Source organism: Antennarius striatus, chromosome 5 (genome assembly GCF_040054535.1).
Source record: "Antennarius striatus isolate MH-2024 chromosome 5, ASM4005453v1, whole genome shotgun sequence".
Classification (NCBI taxonomy): domain Eukaryota; kingdom Metazoa; phylum Chordata; class Actinopteri; order Lophiiformes; family Antennariidae; genus Antennarius; species Antennarius striatus.
The window spans coordinates 17381713-17402074 of NC_090780.1; the positions used below are offsets into that span (position 1 = coordinate 17381713).

General features: G+C 43.9%; 1 protein-coding gene across 1 annotated transcript; it reads right to left on the bottom strand.

Annotated features, from left to right (window-relative positions):
* Window positions 1-20: 20 nt before the first annotated feature.
* Window positions 21-20027, bottom strand: esyt1b (extended synaptotagmin-like protein 1b). Its single transcript, XM_068314506.1, has 52 exons — window positions 19361-20027; window positions 18540-18581; window positions 17461-17595; window positions 17294-17367; window positions 17117-17189; window positions 16932-17021; window positions 16722-16777; window positions 16435-16555; window positions 16090-16266; window positions 15857-15939; window positions 15611-15659; window positions 15438-15527; window positions 15239-15334; window positions 14714-14785; window positions 14541-14627; window positions 14298-14447; window positions 14070-14183; window positions 13808-13984; window positions 13615-13700; window positions 13486-13534; window positions 13221-13310; window positions 13039-13134; window positions 12894-12965; window positions 12708-12794; window positions 12477-12623; window positions 12288-12385; window positions 12030-12207; window positions 11762-11938; window positions 11606-11691; window positions 11142-11190; window positions 10966-11055; window positions 10723-10818; window positions 10490-10561; window positions 6706-6792; window positions 6447-6593; window positions 5393-5526; window positions 4969-5080; window positions 4802-4887; window positions 4565-4706; window positions 4230-4406; window positions 4061-4143; window positions 3691-3739; window positions 3507-3596; window positions 3284-3379; window positions 3123-3194; window positions 2945-3031; window positions 2694-2840; window positions 2442-2590; window positions 1875-2006; window positions 1682-1784; window positions 1410-1459; window positions 21-826 (listed from the first exon to the last, which is right to left on the bottom strand). The coding sequence occupies exons 1-52, from the start codon at window positions 19721-19723 to the stop codon at window positions 799-801; spliced, it is 5493 nt and encodes a 1830-aa protein (XP_068170607.1). The 5' UTR covers window positions 19724-20027; the 3' UTR covers window positions 21-798.
* Between the last annotated feature and the right edge of the window lie 335 nt (window positions 20028-20362).

Genomic DNA, 20362 nt, shown 5'->3' on the forward strand with positions numbered 1-20362 from the left:
CATTCCACAATAGTAAAAAATGAGGAGTAAATAAATCTCTTTATTTTTGTCACCACCTTTCAACAAACAGTATTAGCTCTGATCCACAAACCTTCAAATATACAAAGAAAAAAATTAATCAAACATGCCGTGATTATATTGTGACATGGGTGTGACAAATACATATCTTGTAGAAAAAAATACACAAAAATAATCCTTAAAAACAACTTCAAGCAAACTTTGGCAAAGTGCTGTGAAACATGAAAATAAAAAATAAAAGAAAGCCTCTTATTAGACAGATCTAAAATACTGAAATGGCTTTAGCCTTTATGGGAACCAAGCTAGTCTAAAAATGTGAAATCACTCTTTAATTCAAGCAGCATTGCAACAAAAAAAAGCAAACAAACTATGACCTCATTCATAGTATCCATCTTACACTTACTCAACCAATCAGAAAGCTGGCGTACACTTTATATCATGAAGTGACTTTCAGTCAGCACAAACCTGCATTTTATTCCTGTAAACTACTTCAGCGTATTTATCTTTGGTGTGAGTATGGATGTACATGATTACACGGTGCAGTATAATGTTTTGCTGTACGTTCACACACACACACACACACACACACACACACACACACACACACACACACACACACACACACACACACACACACACACACACACACACAACTGGGTCGGAGCAGATCAAGGCTACCACAGCAGTACTCTATGAAATGGTGGGAAGCAGAAGGCATCTTTGTGGACTGCAACAGTGGTACGGTAATAAGTGTTTGAATTGTGACATCGGAAAGCAGGATTATTCAGCTTCTTCTTTCAGAGTGAACCTAGAAAAAACAAAGACAGGTCATGTAAAACATTGAGTTAAATCATCAGCAATGACTTCATTCATTCATTCATTTTCTGCAGCTTCATCCTCCGCAGCGGGTTACGGGGAGCTGGAGCCTATCTCAGCTGGCACAGGGCGTGAGGCGGGGGACACTCCAGGCACGACACCAGTGTAACGTGGAGCCACACACAAAGACAAACAACTATGCACACACACAGTAACTCCGACGGGTAATTTGGGATCGGCCAATCAACCTGAAGCGCATGCTTTTGGAGGTGGGAGGAAGCCGGAGAACCCGGAGAGAACCCACGCAGACACGGAGAGAGCATGCAAACTCCGCACAGAGTGGGACTCGAACCCGTACCCACCGTGTTGTGAGGCGACAGAGCTACCCACTGTGCCACTGTGCCAACCCAGCGATGACTTAATAATGATTAAAAAAATAATGTTAGGTAAAGCTCTTCTGAAAACACCCAGACGACTCTCTGACTCCAGTATCACAACCCCTAGAAACCTCTTTCTCTTGCCACAAATATTACACAGCGTCGCTTCGACTGGAGAACGTTCCCTCGGCTGTTTACCATTCTGTGACGCCGGCCACCAGATCAAACTGACCCAACTCGATCTGCACCTGAGGAGCAAGGACGACATTGACACAAGTGTGAGCGGCATTTCTGGACTTACTTAAAAGCAGGTGAACGAGTAAAGGCAGAACACAGTTAGAAAACAGTCAGAAAGAATGTGAGGATTTAACAGAATTATCTTGAAGTTTTCACCACATTCTGGGAACACCCAGATTATTATTTGTTGGCCCTTTGCTGCCATTTGTAAGTGATGGAGACAGGCGACTGACCTGTCCAATGACATCACGGCTCCTGAAGGAGGCGGAGCTATTCTTCACCGACACGCTGAGTCGTCTGAACCTCACCTCATCCTCCCTCACAGCGTACTCAAACCTTAAATGGATTAACAAACATCATCACATTTTTATCAAAGAGCTTCAGATATTCTACATTTAATGTAGAGCCACAGAACCAGATGATTACTTCTCATTGTATTCTGGGTTGACGTCTCGCTTCTTCACCGCTGTCTTCTTCTTGGTGGTCTTACTTTTGTCTGGCAGCAGCATGAGGGAAACATAGCTGTCGACACCATCCTTACTCTGAGCCAACAGGCCTCTGTGAAAGGAAAATGATTATCTTCAATAAACCGACACGTTAAAGCGAAAGTATATTAAAAAGTTCTGATGCATTTAGTATAATTTTGTAAACCTGGTAACAAGTCACCTGTCTACCTGTGGAACGAACCAGTCAATTTCTGTTTCCCACGTTCCAATTATTTGAAATGTGTTGTAGGCATCAAATGCAAAAAAAATTATATTTTTACAAAAAAAAAAAAGGCAAAGAAGCCGGATATTCGTATCTTGAGGATTACTTGTTTTATATATTTCAACCATGTCCTCCTTTGTAAACATTTGATATTCTAAGGACTAGCATCATTCAGACTAGGGTCACCAAAGGCTGAGAAGTGAGGAAGTTGTGTCACAATATTATAAAATAATAACTGAAAAGAACGCATTCACACCTGAGAACATTTGGAGGAAACATACGTACCTGCAGCCGTGGACGGTGACGATGAGCTGTCTCTGCTGTGAGGCGTATGAAAGCGACAGCTTCACCTGCCCGTTTCCTGAACCACTGTCAGAGGCAGAACAAGGCAGCGAGCCTCCTCCGATCAGATCCACCATTTTGGACTCCAGAATCTATGGTTACCAAATGAAAATCAGGAATGAGTGTCAATGCTGCTCAGCTGTCGTTGAATACTATGTGTGTGTGCGTGCGTTTGTTTAGAGAAAGGATTCTCACCTTGAGCTCAGCCCTCAGCAGCATTTTACTATCAGGTAAGGCGCCGTCCAGATAGAACCACTGGTCCAGGACCAGCTTTGGCTCTGTAAGCAGCTCCTTGACTGACACCACCAGTGATCCCATTGGCTGGTCCCAACCACTGGACAGCTGGGAAACAAGACACAAGAGAGTTTGAAAATCTGGTCCCCTATTACTGTTCATGAACACAGCATTCCGATCCTGAAAAACGTGAATGCATATAAACATCATGCCTTTATCACGAGCATCTGACGTGTCGGATCGTGGACCAGGAAGTAGAAAGATTCATCCCATTTGGGACTGGTGCTTCGGTCACACAGCTTCACATAGAACATAAAACAAGATATGAATATTACGATCATACTTGATCTATCCAATTGACTTTACAACACTGTGGAACGAAGGCCTCACTTGGGTTCGGTGGGTTGTTTCACCCAGAATGAGTTCAGCCCCTGCTTTGGGTTCCTTTCCGCTCTTCTTCAACTGTAAAGGGAGAGAGAGGAATTCAAGTTTTACTATATGAGGAATTGTTTTGTTTTTTAGCATGGCCAATGACCTGCAGTGCGACTCACAGGTAAGGAGTGAGCTCTGTCTATGTAGAGAAAGAGCAAAGCTGCAGCAGGAACTGCTTTGTTTTGGTACACCTGGAGAGACTGAAGCTGCTGTACCTGCAACAGGGAGCACAGTCTGATAGTTATGTTGATATATGATAAGATGTGTGTATTGAAAGAGATTCAATCTGTATTATCTAGGAGTCTTGAAACAGTCTATGCTCAAACGTTGGTGAGGACCGACCTGGTCAAGCGTGACTGAGTGTGACACCGTAGGAACCCACTCCAGTATGAGGTGGACCTTCCCGGACTTCACGCCGTTCAGAATGTACCACTACCAGGGGAAAGGTCAGGTAATGCAGAAGAACTCTCAATACAAGGAAACAATAAGAAATCACATGACTTCTGATTACGACTGGCGTACTAACCTGGTCTGTGTACTGGGACCTGATGACCTCACCCAGCTGAACACTGAATCTGTAAATATGAATTAAGTAAATACCGCATTACAGTACAGTACAGAGACAAAACGTCTTCAAGAACTTTCTTAACGTCAAGTGGATCGACTCAACAGCTTTTGGATAACCATGACCTGGAAGCTGAGAAACTACACAGACAATGTAAGAAGTAAAATATGTACCTGTTTGTATACCTCAGGAGGCCATGAAATTAAGTCACAGGTTATATTTGCTTTCATCATTTAGCCTTACTGATCACTGCAGGATCCATTACGTTTTAACTAGAGTACTAATAAGAGTTACTGGTTGAATAATATTGCCAAGTCCATGAGACACATACCTCCCAAGGAAATCATCAGAGTCTAAATCCTTATCGAACACTTCAAATTTGATCTCGTGATCGCCGTCGCCACTCAAAACAACCTGTGAGAAAAACAAAATTGTAAAAAAAATTGTAGAGGTAGAGACATCCAGACAGAACACGACACTTCAGCTCGAATGCTTCCCACCTCGTACATCTCATTCCATGTGGGGTTGAGATTCTCTTTGATAACACGACTCTTGAATGCAACACCTCCTACGTTGATCTTGACATAAGGGTCACTCTTGCCCTTCACCATGCCCCCCATTAAGTTATCCTTGGCTACCAGAGTCTGGGCCCCCAGCAGATGAATCCTTAGCACCCCCTACAGGACAAACAGTGCAAATACACATGTAAATATGTACAAAAGACAAAAGAAACAACGCAAAAATGGACAGGAATAAAGAACATAACACCCCTGTACATTAGATGAAAGCTTATTATTCAACTCCCACTCTAGTGATCATAGATAACTGAACCCACCTCTTTACCAAAGCCCTGGTTGGGGCTGGAGTATGGTAGGAGAACTTCCGCAGCGTTGGAGATTTTTGTGACTGTCTCTGGTCCCAGGTTGTCAACAGGAAGCCCAGTCATCGTAGCCTGAGCCAGGTTATCTAAGCCAGTACTGCACACACAGGAAGCAAAATTTTGTATGTGTATTTCCATTTTTTAGTTATAAAAAAAAAAAAAAGTGCACTTTTTTCACAATAAGGAGCTCACTCCTCTGTTTGTGGTCCAAAGTCGTCTCTATCTGCTACGTCTGATGGTGTGAAATGCTCCTCTGGATCCGTCGGTTCCTCGACCAGCTGAGCGACATCACATGAGGGTCATGAAGGGTGGAAATGGGCACAGAAGATAACGACTGTCTGAAATGTGCAGTTACTCACTGCAGCAGCAGGGAATGTCTCAGAGCGTAGGGCAGCCGGAGGTTCTGAGGAAGCTCCAGTGCTTTCTTCTGTTGCTTCCGAATGTTTTAGTTGACTGGATACTGTCACCAATCTGAAAATGAATACTGTGTTTACTGAACAGCACAAACCCCTGACTGGATTACTAACAGAGGACGTTGCTTTTTAGAAGCCTCAGGTGGCTACAAGTACATTTACAATCACACTTTAAAGGTGCACATTAATTGGCTTTGACCCTTCTGCTCTCACCAGCAGATAGCACATTTTGATTCAATGTTTGAATTTTTTGTTAATATTTGAAAAAGCGTATTTAATGCTCATGTCTTTTTATTTAAATGACAAGCAGCATGATTCCAGTACAGTAAGTTTCAGTACGCAGAGTTGTGACATCTAATAATAAACTCACTCATCTGTTGGCAGCTGGGAGCTGCTTTTATCCTCACTGATTGCTCTGAATGTTGGTTCAGTGGAAATGTCTGCCTCTTTATTTGAAGCAGTTCCTGAAGGCTGCGGCACCTCAGTCATCTTTGAGTTCAGGATCTGTCACAAATACATTTACAGTCAGTTATTCTGTGTATCAATGACAGTAGTAATACAGGTAGTCGCCGACTTACGACCGCGATTGGGACCGACAGATCGGTCGTAACTCGACTTGGTCGTAAATCGACTCTTAAGTAAAAATTAAATCCAGCAGCGCTGGTTCTTGGCTGGGGGTCGTCCGGATCGTCAGCTGGGGCAGCGCGTGGGTTGGTGGGAGCGGGAGACGATCTTTTCATAATCATTGTGAGCTTTGTCTGAATTGTTCGTTTCTTTTTCTCCTCATAAATTTCACGATATGGACGGAAAGCGTCGTTTGCCATCCGTTCAATCCTTGCAAATGTTTCTATGTTCTATGTCCATTTCTTCAAAGTGTGCACGGAGTTTATTTAACTGGGAAAAGCCTTCTGACAAGCCTTTGGTGGTGAACATTTTTCCTGTTTCCTCCTCTTCTTTCTCTGCTTCTCTTCTCTCTTCTTCTTCCACTCTTTCTTCTTCCAGCGCGATCAGTTCTTCATACAGCGCGATCATTCGTGAGTTCTCCAAGGAGAGGTTTTTTGCCAGTTTCACTATTTTCTCTCGAATCTGATCAAGTTCTTCGTCACTTTCAAATCCAGCAGAAGAGTTCACATAACGCTTGACAGTTTTTCCATACGCCATTCATACATTTCTCCCTCACAGCCTCCTAAGCAGCCCAGCCCATCAGTAGTGGGCTGGGCTATTGATCTCACGGTGTGACTGAACAGCGTGTGTGCGCCGTGGGGACTGAAGAGAGCGCGGGAGCCTCAGAGCGTGAGTACTGTGGCTGGAGGGAATGCCCGCGTTACCCGGACATTGTGGTCGTAAAGTCGATCGGTCGTAAGTTGCATAGGTCGTAAGTCGACGACTACCTGTACTGCTATGTGGACTGTGCATTCTCTTACCTTGAGCTCAGCTCTCAGTAGGATCTCACTCTCGGGTAAGGCTCCATCCAGAGGCATCCAGCGGTCCAGGACCAGCTGTGGTTCGGAGAACAGCTCTCTCACTGGGAATACGAGCGATCCCATTGGCTGGTCCCACGCACTCGACAGCTACAGAGAAAAGACGAGGTTAATAAAGTCAGTCAGAGGGTGAGATGGTCGTGACACTGGCGGCGAGCTTCAGGCACTGCTCATAAGTGTTATAAGGCAATGAGTGGCTCACCTTTATGATGAGCATCTCCTCTGTGGGGTTGTGAACCAGGAAGTGAAATGCCTCGTTCCACTCGGGTGATCTGGAGCGATCACAAACCTAGATGGAAGAAGGGGTGAGAGGTAAGTATTGATGCTCACTACTCTTTAATGTACAGCATATAACAAAAACTATGGGATTAGCATCTACAGTATTCCCTCGTCACTTGCAGTTTATGCGTTCCAGGACCACTGGCAAAAGGTGAAAATCTGCGATATAGCGACAATTTATTTACATATTATTTAAAAGTTTATTAACTTTCCCCATACTGATACCTTATATCTGTATTCTTTTCCCACACTCTTAAAGACTGTTTAAATCACTTTGGTATTAAAGTTCATCTGTGTAATGTACAAAACAATACTTGTACTGTAGACAGAAATATCAGTTGTTACACACACCCTTCATAATAGAGTTCATGTTATCTCAAGAAAGTAGTGCATCCCTGGGATGCGCTTCAAAAAATTTGTGAATCTCAAAATGCATCCCAAAAATAATAACAGAATGTACAGTAGCAGCCTTATGCAAGGAATGAGTTTTAGAAATAAAGATGTTTTTTTTCACTTTTGCTTTTCACTCAATAGTTTTCTTTGCCTTGAATTCATATATTCTCCTGTTGACACTGCACCAAGCTGACAGCTTTCTACACGCACAAATTTTTTGCGTCTTGGGTGCTGATCTGTGCCTCACCCATGGAAACAATCGCGTCCATTGCGATACAAATGCTCAGATTTTTGCTGGTTTTCGCTTGGCTTCTTCTGCACTTTTATACTATCAACAATATCTCTTTTTCGTCATTAACTTTTGATTGTTTTTAATTCAAGAAAGCACTCATTGTCACTTGGTTTTTCTCAAACTTTTGATTCTTTGTCGGGGGCACGGCGATAATAAAAGAGTAACTTGTCTGAGACGACGAGTAGATGTCGTGTTGCTGTTTGCTTGATTTTAATAAGCCTGATTCCAGCAGGTGAGTCTCGTGACGAGAAACTTGCGCGAGATCAAAACATAATGATTTCTAGGTTTGAAATTTAAGTGGAAAAATGGATAAACTGAATATTTTTCAATGGATTTGCATTTTTTCCTCAATATTATACTGCGGATAAAGGCAGCATCAATTTTTACTTCAATATATTCATAAATTCAAGTTTAAGTATTTTAAGCTTGCGTCCCAGGGACGCACGTTGTCTGCTGATCGTGCATCCCTGTCAAAAAATGTGCGTCAAAGACAAAAGGATGCACACTAACAGGAACACTGTATATGTCTTAACATATTGCAAAGTGGAAAAAATCATTAAGTTCCTCTTGTAACAGTTTTATTAACAACAATTATAAAAATAAACATTTAAATATCTTTAACTTTCTCTCATACGGTATGTACAAACAGTAAGGAGTTCTACTCAACATTGGTTTTGTTGCAATCTTGCTTCAATGAAGACTATGACGATGCATTAGCTGTGCAGTAAAGATGACGATGAAGGTGATGGTGATGTTTCGTCAGGTGGAGCTCATTCTAGTGGCTTCGTGCGGGTGAAGAACATAGTGATGGGGAGTTGATGACGCTCTTTTTTCTTCTGTGTCAACATTGTCTTGTAGGGAGTCATGGCACTGTCGATGAGGCTGGTGAAGTGCACAGCTCGCGTCATGTCGTCGTCCATCTCTTGTACCAGTTGTTGCAGTTCCTTAGCGACATTGCACAAGTGTTGCAGACCTTCCAGACTTAAGCCTCGCTCTTCTATTTCTTCTTCTTCTTCTTCTTGTGGGTTTTCATCGGCCTCTTCTTCACTCGCCGACTTGCTCATTTCAGCGAGGTCCTCATCGGTCAATGGCTCAATGAAACCGTTGACGTCTTCAAAAGTCGTGTCATCAAAAGCGTCCTTCTCCTTCTGAACAAGTCGAGCCAATTCCACAACCTTATCCACCACAGACTGATGCACTTCATCAGGAGTGAAGCCAGCATCATCGTGTACAATTTGAGGCCACAACTTTTTCCATGAGGAATTAATTGTTAGGGAACTCAAGTCCGCCAACGCTTGCTGGATATGCCTCAAGCACGAAGCTATGGTGAAAGTCCGCCAGTATGCCTTCGGTGTGAAGTTCTCTTGGTCTTCCTCGGCAGCTTCCGTCAGGCCTTGCATGGTGGTCCGGGTGTAGAGCGCCTTAAAAACTCGGAGGACACCTTGATCCATTGGCTGGATCAATGCCGTTGTGTTGGGGGGCAAGAACTCGATCTGCACGCCGTCATAGTACAGATCAGTTGCGTGGCCTCCAGCACAACCAATCAGGAGCAGCACCTTAAAGGGGATGCCCTTACCAGCCAAATACAACCTCACTTGAGGGATGAAGCAGTTGATGAACCAATCGTGTGTGAGGCCCTTCGTGATCCACGCATTGGCGTTGTACATCCAGTAGACGGGCAGCAAAGCTTTGGTCTTGCTTTTCAAGTCACGTGGATTCCTTGTCTTGTAAACCAGCCCGGGTTTGAGCATAAACCCCGCAGCATTCCCACACATGATGAGAGTCAGGCGGTCTCTGCAGGGCATGAACCCCAGCTCCTTGACGTCATCCTTGAAGAGGACCGTCCTCTTCCAGAACAAAGCCGTCTCGTCCATATTAAAGACCTGTTCGGGGACATAGCCACCCTCCTCGATCATCCGGGGGAACTCTTTCTCCACGTAGCGTTGGGCTGCCAGGGTATCAGATACACCGAACGGGGCAGCACTCTGACGTTTATATCGCTTTTGGAATTTCTCAAACCAACCCTTGCTGGCTAAGAATCCACTTTCTCTCTTGGTAGAATCAGTCGATGTCCCTGGTTGGTGATCCTCTTCTTCATCACCATCAGCCACAAGGGTATCATAGATGGCCTTTGCTTTGGTTCGGATCACGTTGGAATCCAAAGTGACGTTTTTGTCCCTGCATTCTGCTATCCATGCTGACAGAAGAGTTTCCATTCTTACGATGGTCTCATTGCGTACAGTCACGACTCTTTTCGCTTCCGTGTTGAAAGATATCGACGCCGTCTGTCGTATTTTCTTCTCGTCTTTCTTGATGGAGCGAACGGTCGACTCGTTGATGCCGTAATGGCGGCCCACCGCGGCAAAACTTCTCCCTGCTTTGAGCAAATCCAAAAGTTCCACCTTTTCTGCGATCGTCATGACCTTCCTTTGCCGCTTCGGCTGAACGCAGGAGGCCTTAGAAGATGCAGCGCGTTTGGGGGCCATTAAAAGGCTTTCACGAAGAGAAAAATTTCCAGTTCTCGATGCAAAAGTAAACTTGCAGGAGGAACCGTGAGTCTGAGAACGCAGTGCGGACGCGGATGCTGTCAGCCATGCGCGTCCGGTGTCACGTGACCACAGCTCATCATGGGAGTTGTAGTCCACTGTCGCCCCCTCCTTTGTCCTCGGTGAGATGAAATTCACTCTCCCCGCGCTGTGTCGCCTCTCGCAGGTTTGGCTAATTTGCATTTATTTATAATTTGAAAAATCAGCGATGTCGTGAGCCGCGACTCTTGAAGCGTGAATAAGCGTGTTAAAACATGTATTTTAGAGTAATGCATACAGGAGGGGGGGGGGGCGCCAAAGATGCACTTTTTCAAATTTTAAGCCTCACTTTTTTGTCATTTTAACATATATCTGAGAATTTGTGAAGACAATTCCAAAACTAAATATTTAACAGGAGATCAAACTATGCATTGTAAAGAAAATATTTGGCTGCATCTGCATGACTCTATACTACACTTCAATAATTTGTGTCATACCTTGGTTTTGTAGGTTGTGTCACCAAAAACAAGTTCCGCTCCAGCCTTGGGTTCCTTTCCACTTTTCTTAAACTAGATACAGACAAACAATATTTATAATTTACTGAATTACTGAATGTGTTTTATGCTTTGACAACAACTTCCTTTATCTTTTAATAGAAGAGCCTTTCTGACTAATTTCTTGCTCTTCCTCCTGATCTGCAGCCACTGCAATAATCTTTCAATGTGCTTACAGGCAGTGAGTGTGCTCTATCCACGTAAATGAAGAGCAAAGCTGCAGAGGGAACAGTCTTGTTCTGGTAAGACTGGAGAGACTGCAGCTGCATCACCTGCAGCCAACAGAGGAAAAATCAATCCATCAATCAGCAATGATGAGCCATGGACCCCACATGGTGTATCTGGAACAGTTACATGATAAAGACGAGAAACACATGCATTAATCACTGATTAAAACAAATGGCAGTGATTGTACTCACTTGGTCCAATGTGGCATTATGGGACACTCCCTGTATCCACTCCAGTATCAACCGCACACGTCCGGACTTCACATCACTCAGGGTGTACCACTATTACACAGGTTCATATTTACTGATTTAAGTTTACGTTCAAACTGTAGCAACAACTGAGTTACAACAAAAAGTGAAAGACAAACCTGGTCTGTGTACTGGGAGTGGATGATATCGCCCATGCTGATTTGGAATCTGCTCGCAATGAAAATATTTGACACAATAAATCACAATAAGCTTGTGACTAGTGGAATCTGACCATGAAATGCTCTAAAATATCAATTCAGAAATAGTGACTTCTTACAGAATATCCCCAAAAAATATTGTCATGTTTCCTTGTAATGTTTATTACCAATTTTTATTTGTAATGTTTATACTAGGGTGTTATTATTATTATTATTATTATTATTATCATTATTATTATCTAATTATACTACCAGTAATAGTAATACTAGTAGTAGTAGGATTAGTATTATTATTATTCATGTCTTAATTTTTCTTCAGTGTATATTCTCCCTGTTTGTTTGTCTGAATGCTGCTGCAACGTTTGAATTTCTATCTGTCCGTCCGTCCGTCAGTTGGTCTGTCTGTCTATCTATCAAAACTTTACCTCCCAAGGAAGTCGTCTTTGTCCATGTCCTTGTCATACAGTTCTACTTGAACTTTCTCCGGTCCTGAGTCAGATCTCAGGACCACCTGAAGGTAAAGAGAACAGTTGATAAAAAGAATCATCTTTAAGTCATCATATGCAGCCCTTCATACTCACCTCATACACTTCATTCCAGACTGGGTTGAGATCCTCCTTCATCACACGACTCTTAAATGCAAACTCTCCAACATTGATCGTGGCGTAAGGGTCGCTCTTCCCCTTCACCAGGCCACCCATCTTGTTATCTTTGGCCACCAAATTCTGGGCCTCCAACAAGATGATTCTCAGCAGCCCCTAAAGGAAGGGATTGATTAATCCAACACTGATAAGTCATTTAGTAAATGGATCTTCTGTTACATGCATCCTCTGCTGTTGTCAAAGTTACCTCACTGGCAAAGCTGGGGTCTGGGGAAGAACGGAGAGGCCGTGCTACAGCAGGGATTGTTGATTCTTTCACGTTGTCTTCATTCGTATTAGATGCTGGTTCGTCCACATCGATATCTTTAGGTAAAGTCACTGTTGAGACGATATTCTCTACGGGAGGAGCAGCCACTGAACTTGACCTAAAAACACCAAGAGAAGTATTAAAGATAGAGAACAGGTGAATAAAAATGAACCCAGGCCTTTTACTTGATCATCTTACTTCAGAACCGTGTCTGTCTCCTGCTTCTGCTGAGCAGGGGTGGGGTCTGTGATTCTGACCTTACCAGTCGCACCTGGAAATTTGTTAGGAATGAGCATCTGCAGAGACGTACAAATGAAAACACAGTTTAAGGACTTGTAGTCAAAGGACAAATAGTGGAAATGATGGAAAAACAGACGGAAAGATCACCTTAAGCTCAGCTCTTAGAAGAACCTGACTCTCAGGCGAGGCTCCGTCCAGGTTGAACCACTGGTCCAGGACCAGCTCCGGTTCAGAGAGCAGCTCACTGATGGGAACCACCAGGGAACCCATAGGCAAAGTCCAGCTGTGGGAAAGCTAGAATAACCCCACAAACCAGCTGTTAGTATCAATCATTTGCATCTGCATGACTGACATCGCTATGCAGTGAAGCCAGCAGACCTTTACAACAAGAATATCTTTTCTGGGATCTCGAACTGGGAAGCAGAACGCCTCGTTCCACTGAGGGGACGTAGTCCGATCGCACACCTTCAGAGATGAAGAGTCAGTCATTACTAACAGATTCCGTTCCATTCTCACCATCAAATACGCCATCAGTTCTAAAACGAATGAGGTTTGAAGTCTTACTGTAGTCTTTCTGGTCACTTCTCTGAGCGTAATCTCTGCTCCCACTTTTGGATCCTTCCCACTCTTCTTAACCTGGACAAGACAAATGAAGTAATTAGATGAAAATATGCAACATGATATTGACTGCTTCTACTAAATTTATCACCGGTAATCCATCAGCTTGCTCGATAAAGACGAACAACAGGCCTGCTGAGGGAACCGTCTTGTTTTGGAAGGACTGTCGCGAATAGAACTGAAGAACCTGGAGAAATGGGAAGGAACCAGTTAGTGTGGATTAAACTTCAGAAGAAAGATCCATTACTATGTGATGCGTTCCGGAATACTTACTTGGTCCACTCTATCTGACTCAGAGGATTTAGGAACCCATTCCAGAACCATGTGAATCCTACCAGACTTCACGTCACTGAGAGAGTACCACTGAAAGAAGATGAGGCCGTAAGGTGGAAAGCACCAAAACCCAGCTCTCTGATCAGAAGTGACTCTGTGATGGTACTAAACCATGAGATCTTCATGCGTTGACATCTTTATTACAGTTTATCACATAAGAGATCATTATAACAAACATGAGACGTAACTAGAAAATGCTCCCCACCTGATCGGTGTACTGAGAGTCAATGATGTGCTTCAGATTGATCTTCAGCCTTCATGTGAAATTAGAATAAGTCTTCATTTTATTTTAAAATGTTTTATACAGATAAATGAAGATTTAGCGCAACTTTACCTGCCCATGAAATCATCCTTCATGTCCATGTCTTTATCAAACACCTCCACACGGAGTTCCTGGCCGGGCAGCTCGGTGAGAATCACCTGAGGGGTAAACACAGTCGTAAACGTCACACGACTACAGAAGAAATGCTGTAATAATCAAATCACAGTAATCACTAAAACATTTAACAAACAACCTTGTGTTTTACCTCATACATCTCATTCCACGTGGGGTTGAGATTGCCCTTGATGACCTGACTTGTAAATGTTTCCCCTCCGATGTTCATGGTGACATAGGGATCGCTCTTTCCTTTCACCATTCCCCCCATCAGATTATCTTTGGGAACAAGATTCTGCCCTGCCAACAGGTGGATTCTCAGCAGTCCCTGAAAAAAATACGTTTTTTAAAATAAATGATATAAGTAGGTGCAAATTTCTATAAAATAGATCCCTAACTGAAAGCCCCATTACCTCTGTGGCAAAGCTAGAATGGGGGCAGGTCTGCTGTGGTAGCTGTTTGGAAAGCCCACCCTCCAGATTAGATGACACACTTGATGGAATGCGTTCCTCGTCCAACCATAGAACCTGTGTAAAACAGAGAATCACAGAATTTCTCTTGAGAAGCTATTATACTGGACATTGGATATAAAGTTTGATTAGTTCTGCATTAGTTAGTTCTACTTTCTTGTCATCATTTACCCTGAGAACTGTGTTGACATAGATTCGACTTGCAGATCCGGAGTTATCCAACTGGAACCACTGGTCCATACGTAGATCAGGATGAGACAGCAGGCGGGACATGGGGATGCTCAGAGTGCCCAGCGTTTGCACACGGTCAGCATCCTTCACCTGGAACGTTCACCATGAAGGAACAGCAACACATCAGGCATTCATGATCCCAAACACAAAGTTTATCACATTACAGCAGAGTAAAATAGTTACCTGAATATCTATGTCCTGCTTGCGAGGATCCTGGATGAAAAAGGTGAAAGCTTCCTCCCATTCTGGATTAATGGTGGTGTAACAAGTCTACAGGTAACGATAAATAGGATACATATAAAATACAATCTGCAGTATAGTAACAGACCTTCTCATTGTATATTATAGATCTATACCTTGCTCTCTCTTGTGACGTCCTGCACAGACAACTGTACCATAGGATTGGGCTCTTTATTCCCCTTCTTCATCTAAAAAATACACAATTAAAGGCAAATCACTACACGGGACCGATAACAAGGAAAGGTGTATGAATTATCTAGCAATATAGCAGCATGTGGTGGGAATCACACAGACTATAACACCATAACAACAGCATGAATAACAGGCAGGAAGTCACATGTCATAACCACAAAATAGAAATCTGTATTGCAATGAAATGAGTGTGAGTCACTGCTGCATGTATAAATATGATAATGACAGCGGAAATAACACCAGTGGGTCATGTGTGTTTAACATGCTTGATTTAGGTCAGTCACACTCATTCTAGCTGTTGCTCAGCACAGAGGGTTACAGACCAACGTGAACGATTTGAAGAATGTCAAACAGGTGGCAGCGACAGCTTCAGTTCAGCCTCTGGACACAGGAAGCAGGGCTGAGCTGAAGACAAACAGGGGCTCAGACGACAGACATGTTTGACTCACAGGGAGAGCTTCAGCCTTGTCCAGGTACACAACCAAGATGGCAGAAGAAGGAGGATCTCCTGCCTTACTGGTGACGCTTTCATTCCTCTTCAGAACCTGGGGGAGAATTGAAAACAGATTTATTTGGACGTAATTGAAACAAGGACAGATTGGTACAGATGTGTTAATGGATTAATGCATCAGGGGGAAAAAAGCAAACCTGCTCTAGATGATCGGTGCTGGGGAGGAGGGACAGCCACTCCAGTCGGAAACGAACCCGTCCCGATGGAGTTTCTTTCAGTGTGAACCACTGGGGAGGTCATCGCAAAAGTATATTGACATTTCAAAGATCAACATGTGCACATGCTGACTGTGAATGACAATTTCACTTACATCATCAACGACGATGGATTTCTTCACAATGCCCAAATCCAATTTGGTCCTACATGGAGTAAATGTGTGAGATACGAAAAGAAATATTGATGAAAAATGAAAGAACCACAGCATAGAAATAAGTAGCTTAATTTAAGAGTATTAAACAAACATACTTCTCCAAAAACATATGAATGTGGAAAGATGAAAAGTGCTGATGTGGTGATTGAACAAGGAACACGAGAGGCTTGAAGTATACATCAATACCTGCCCAGGAAATCATCCTGGTCTGGGTCTTTATCATAAATCTCCACCTCCAACTCTTGACCAGGCACTTCATGGACAATGACCTAATGTGACGGGACACACAGGGACATGAGGACTGACAGAGGGATTGGTATGGAATGAAACATCGCCAGCAGTGTGAAGGAAAAATCTCTCCAATAGAGAACAATGTGAAATGACACATGGTTGAAACTTCCAGCAGCTCTTCTTCGTACCTCATACATTTCTTCCCACTTAGGAGAGTCTGTGTTGTCCACGTGTTTGGAGGTGAAGGTCTGAGGGCCGACCCTCAGTATGGCGTAGGGGTCGGACAAGCCAGCCATCACTCCTTTCACGTAGCTGTCCTTGGCAGCAAGGTTCTGAGCTTCCAGTAGGTGGATGCGTACCACCCCCTGAGGAAGAACAAACATGAAACACTCCCCTGAGTTTGATATTCACTCGTCACTTTGTTCAAGACGGGTGTTAAAAACTAGGACCAAGATCGACTTGTGAGTCAGATATTCAATTAGACATTGTTCAGCATGAAAGCCTCAGTCTGTACATAGGGGTTCTGGCTTTACCCTGGGCAGGGGGGAGCGGAGCTGGGCCACATGCAGGCCCTGAACCAGGGGCACCACCAGGCGGTTGGGCAGCACCAAGAAGGAGGCGATGGCGTCCATGATCATGCTATCAGACATGACACTGAGACAAACACAGACAGCGTGTCGGTGGTAAAGTACAGCTGTAATGCCTGGACTATTCACATTTATATAAAACCCACACATTAATAAAACATTGAGACATTTCTATTTAAGTTTGTGGCTTTTACTAAACGTGTAAACAGAGGAGAGGTTGTTTTATAACTCACTTCAGTCCAGGGATATCCAACAAATTAGTCAGTCCAGTCCAGTTGATGTCAAGTGTCTGACAAGAGATAAGAAGGGAGAAAGTGCTGCATGCAGCAAATCACTGAGGATGTGATCGGCAGCATGAAGAGAACATGCAAGGTTACGCTAAGGTACACCATGTTACAGGAAGGGGGGGAGGGGTGGACAGAGGAGAGTGTAGATGAACATACAGGCCGCTGGATGAAAAACATGGTGACTGCACCCACGATGGGTACGTCTCCAATCAGAGGCTCCAGAATCACCCGCATCATCCCACGCAGCTGAAGACAAAAGAGAAGAAATGTGAATAAACGCTTACAGAAAGGAAGACGGTCTGTATATTTCAGAGATTGTGACACGTTGTGCTGAGACAGACCTGAATCCCTTTGACACCAGCTTTGCAGAAATATCTCTTCACCTCAACATTGATCTCTACATTCCCGACATAGCTGAGGGTACAAGACCAACAACGTCTCTTACAATAATTTCTCCTACAAGACACAACAAATTGGTGGCAGTGACACGCTAAAACAAGAGACCAATACAAACTCACCTAATATAGAGATCCAGCAGGACCTGTCCTTTGTCGTTCTCTGTGTGAGCCTTAATTCCAACAACCTTCATAGCCTAGGGCGATCATACAGAACGTTTATATATATATATCAATGAAATGGATGTGTGACTCTTTACAGCAGTCATTATAGTTATCTGTGGTTTCACCTTGTCTCCCATGTCTACTTTGGTGAAGTTGAGGGTCTGGAGGTGGCTGCTGGAGGCTCTGATGGATGGGGCGATGGTTTCCACCAGCAGCTTCTCCAGGTACTGTCCGACGAAGGGCCACACCTGCTGCAGGACCTGGGAAGACCAGCACGCGAGGCGGTTATAATCTCCGAGGTGATAAAAAGAACATCCCTGCAACCTGAGACAACTTCGGCAACTAAACTTTGGTCATTTTAGCCACAAAAGCTATCTGTCAAATGCCTCAGCTTCCACAAGCAATAAGTGGAATGACATAGACAGCTGCAGCCATTTGAATCTCCTCAGCTGCTAGTATCTGCTTTGTGTCCTAGTATATATATTTACCATAATAACACTGTGCTCCACATGTGTTCACTTTATATGGAACATATTTTTCTCATGCTTTGCAACATAAATGAAGTCTTTATTCAAACAGAAAGAACCAGAGGCAGACATGCTGTTTGCTTGTGACTGTGAGGAGAAAACAGTTGGTTTATAGGCTGGCGTTAGTGGAAGGTGAGTCATCACCTCCTGCTCTTGTTAAAGAGCCCGAACAGGGGAGGAATCTGCTGACCTCCCCCCTCCAGTATCCAGTCTCAAAACTCTGCTTTGTCCGGCCTTCCGCAGCTTAGATCTCGTGGTTTCTTTGGAGCAGTGCTTTTATTCCTGCGTGCCGATATTAATACGCAAACTTTCTCATGATTGCAAATGGGTGCGTGACAGCGGCTGCAGTTCTATTTAGGTTTGGGGGCAGGACAGCTCCTCCTCCTTGAGCTAGTCTGCAATGAAATGGAAATGTTGAGTGGGCGTCCTGGCTCAGGGCCTGCTCTTTGCAGTGCAGACAATGTGTCCACAGTCGTGGGGGTGGGGCCTTCTTTTCAACATGGCAGCAGCAGCAGAGATCCTGTTCATCAGCTGGCTCCAGCTATTAATGTAGCGGACTGTTTTAAGTGTCAGTCAGCGCATCAGCCGGACTGTTAAACTGACAGCTGGTGTGTTAGCTGTGTCTCTGTGTTAAGTCACAAAATGGGAAGCAGGATAGGAAAACATGAATCCTTTACCTTATTTAACCATTCCACCTTCTCCACATCTGGGAAGTTGACCTGAAGGGAATAAAATACATTCAGGAAACACACTAAAAACAGGCTCAGAGGATGAAGAAAATCTCCAAAGGAATCAAGACACGCTGCTGAGAGGAATGACTGTCAATTCCAACTCCATTTGATTATGGATGGAGGTTTATTTGATTATTAATTTGTAGTTCTTTGCAGAAACTGAGTTTTAAAATGTATTTTAAATTTATATTCTTAGGATTTACTTTTATAACTCCAACACAGTCCAAATGTTATGTAAACAGAAAAGCAACAAAGTAATGCTCCCTTTTCAGTCCTGTAATGTGGCGTGCGTGCCAGCAATCGTTATAATTACTCACTAAAACAAATCCACAGAGACAGGGTGTGGCAAGATGCTGAGTCAAAACTTCCCCGTGTGGGTTTCAGCTTTTAATTTTAGATACATACTCTCTGGATTGATGGTATGTCAATCAGGACTGTACTGAGATGAGTTTCAGTATTTCAGTATGGCTGTTTTAGCCATTTCCTCATGATATGCAATCAAAACTGTTTAATCTCCAAATACAAACACATTTTGTAAATTACTTTTTAAAAATCTGAGCCCTCTGCACAACTTATCCTGAAATATCTTATTCCTAAAGTGGAGGTGTATAAATAAAACTATTCTCTGAACTCTTCAGTGAGGGCCACACTGAGATGCCTCACTGGGAATAAACCCTGTAGCTCTTATTCTGACCCCCCCCCCCCCAGCTACCGTAGGATCAGCACACAGCTGATGCTTGAGGCTTCTGTTTGGAGACATTTCTCACCCACGCTGGAAGCTCTCGTCTGATTTTGGACACGGTCCTGAATGTCTGCTCATCCTCGTTGTCGATAAACTGTATCGCTGACCTCAGGCGCTCCTCCTTGGCCTCCCGAGCATGCTTCCATCCTGTGTAGATCATCATCCCGAACACCAGCAGGCTGGTGCTGACCCGGTAGTAACCGGCCAGATAGACGGGCAGCAGGGCTCCCAGACATTTCCCGAACGTCCAGAGAACCGCAACGGCGCTGATCCCTTTGGGTTTGTGCGCATCGCCCGCAGCGGCGCTGTGCGCCTTCTGCTCCGCGTCGCCTGCGCTCGGACCCTCAGCGGCCTTCGGCTCACTCAGTTCGGGCTTTTCGCTCTCCATTGTAATAAAGTTACCTCTTGACTAAACAAAAACAAACAAACAAACAAACAAACAAACAAAAAACGTGACGTCTGAATACTAAACCGAGCTGTTTAAATACGACCGATCGATTACTTTAGAGTTTCATTTCAGCCAGCTGGTGACGATCCGAACAGACGCAGCTCTTTCCTCTCGATACCAGATCCTCTTCACTGCGGGTCCATCGCTCTTTTGTGACGTTTAAACGCTTTTATTTCAGTTCAGTCGGAGCACTTTTGTGGAACGAGGTCCTCGACAGGCGTCTGACAACAAATTCCGCTTCTCGAGTCCCGTTATCCGGATGAAAACACGCCCACCGATCGGAGCAAGAAGAGAAAAAAAATCCTCTGCGTCTGCAGCTGCAGCAGGACTGCCGTCAGATGTTACTACTGCAGCGTTATCGAAAATTCACACTGAGCTCATTGTATTAAACTGTCCCTTTATATTAAAACTTTAGTTATCCCGATTGATGACGAATGTCAAACGTTTTTAAGTGGGAAAATCGCGCCGGATCTGCTTTTCTGTTCCGCTTTCATCACCTGTGGTCCAGCCTTCCTGCAGCTCCAGTTTGTTTTAAAACAGCAAACTGGGCAATCTCCTTAAGCCCTAAAGCCAGAGGGA

What these genes read in the sequence shown, in the direction of transcription:
- esyt1b (XM_068314506.1), bottom strand. Translation starts at nt 19,723, where the DNA reads ATGGAGAGCGAAAAGCCCGAACTGAGTGAGCCGAAGGCCGCTGAGGGT. An exon ending in GACGAGAGCTTCCAGCGTGG is followed by an intron (nt 18,582 to 19,360) that starts GTGAGAAATGTC and finishes TATTCCCTTCAG; the next exon opens with GTCAACTTCCCAGATGTGGA. An exon ending in AGTCAGATAGAGTGGACCAA is followed by an intron (nt 13,135 to 13,220) that starts GTAAGTATTCCG and finishes CCATTTCTCCAG; the next exon opens with GTTCTTCAGTTCTATTCGCG.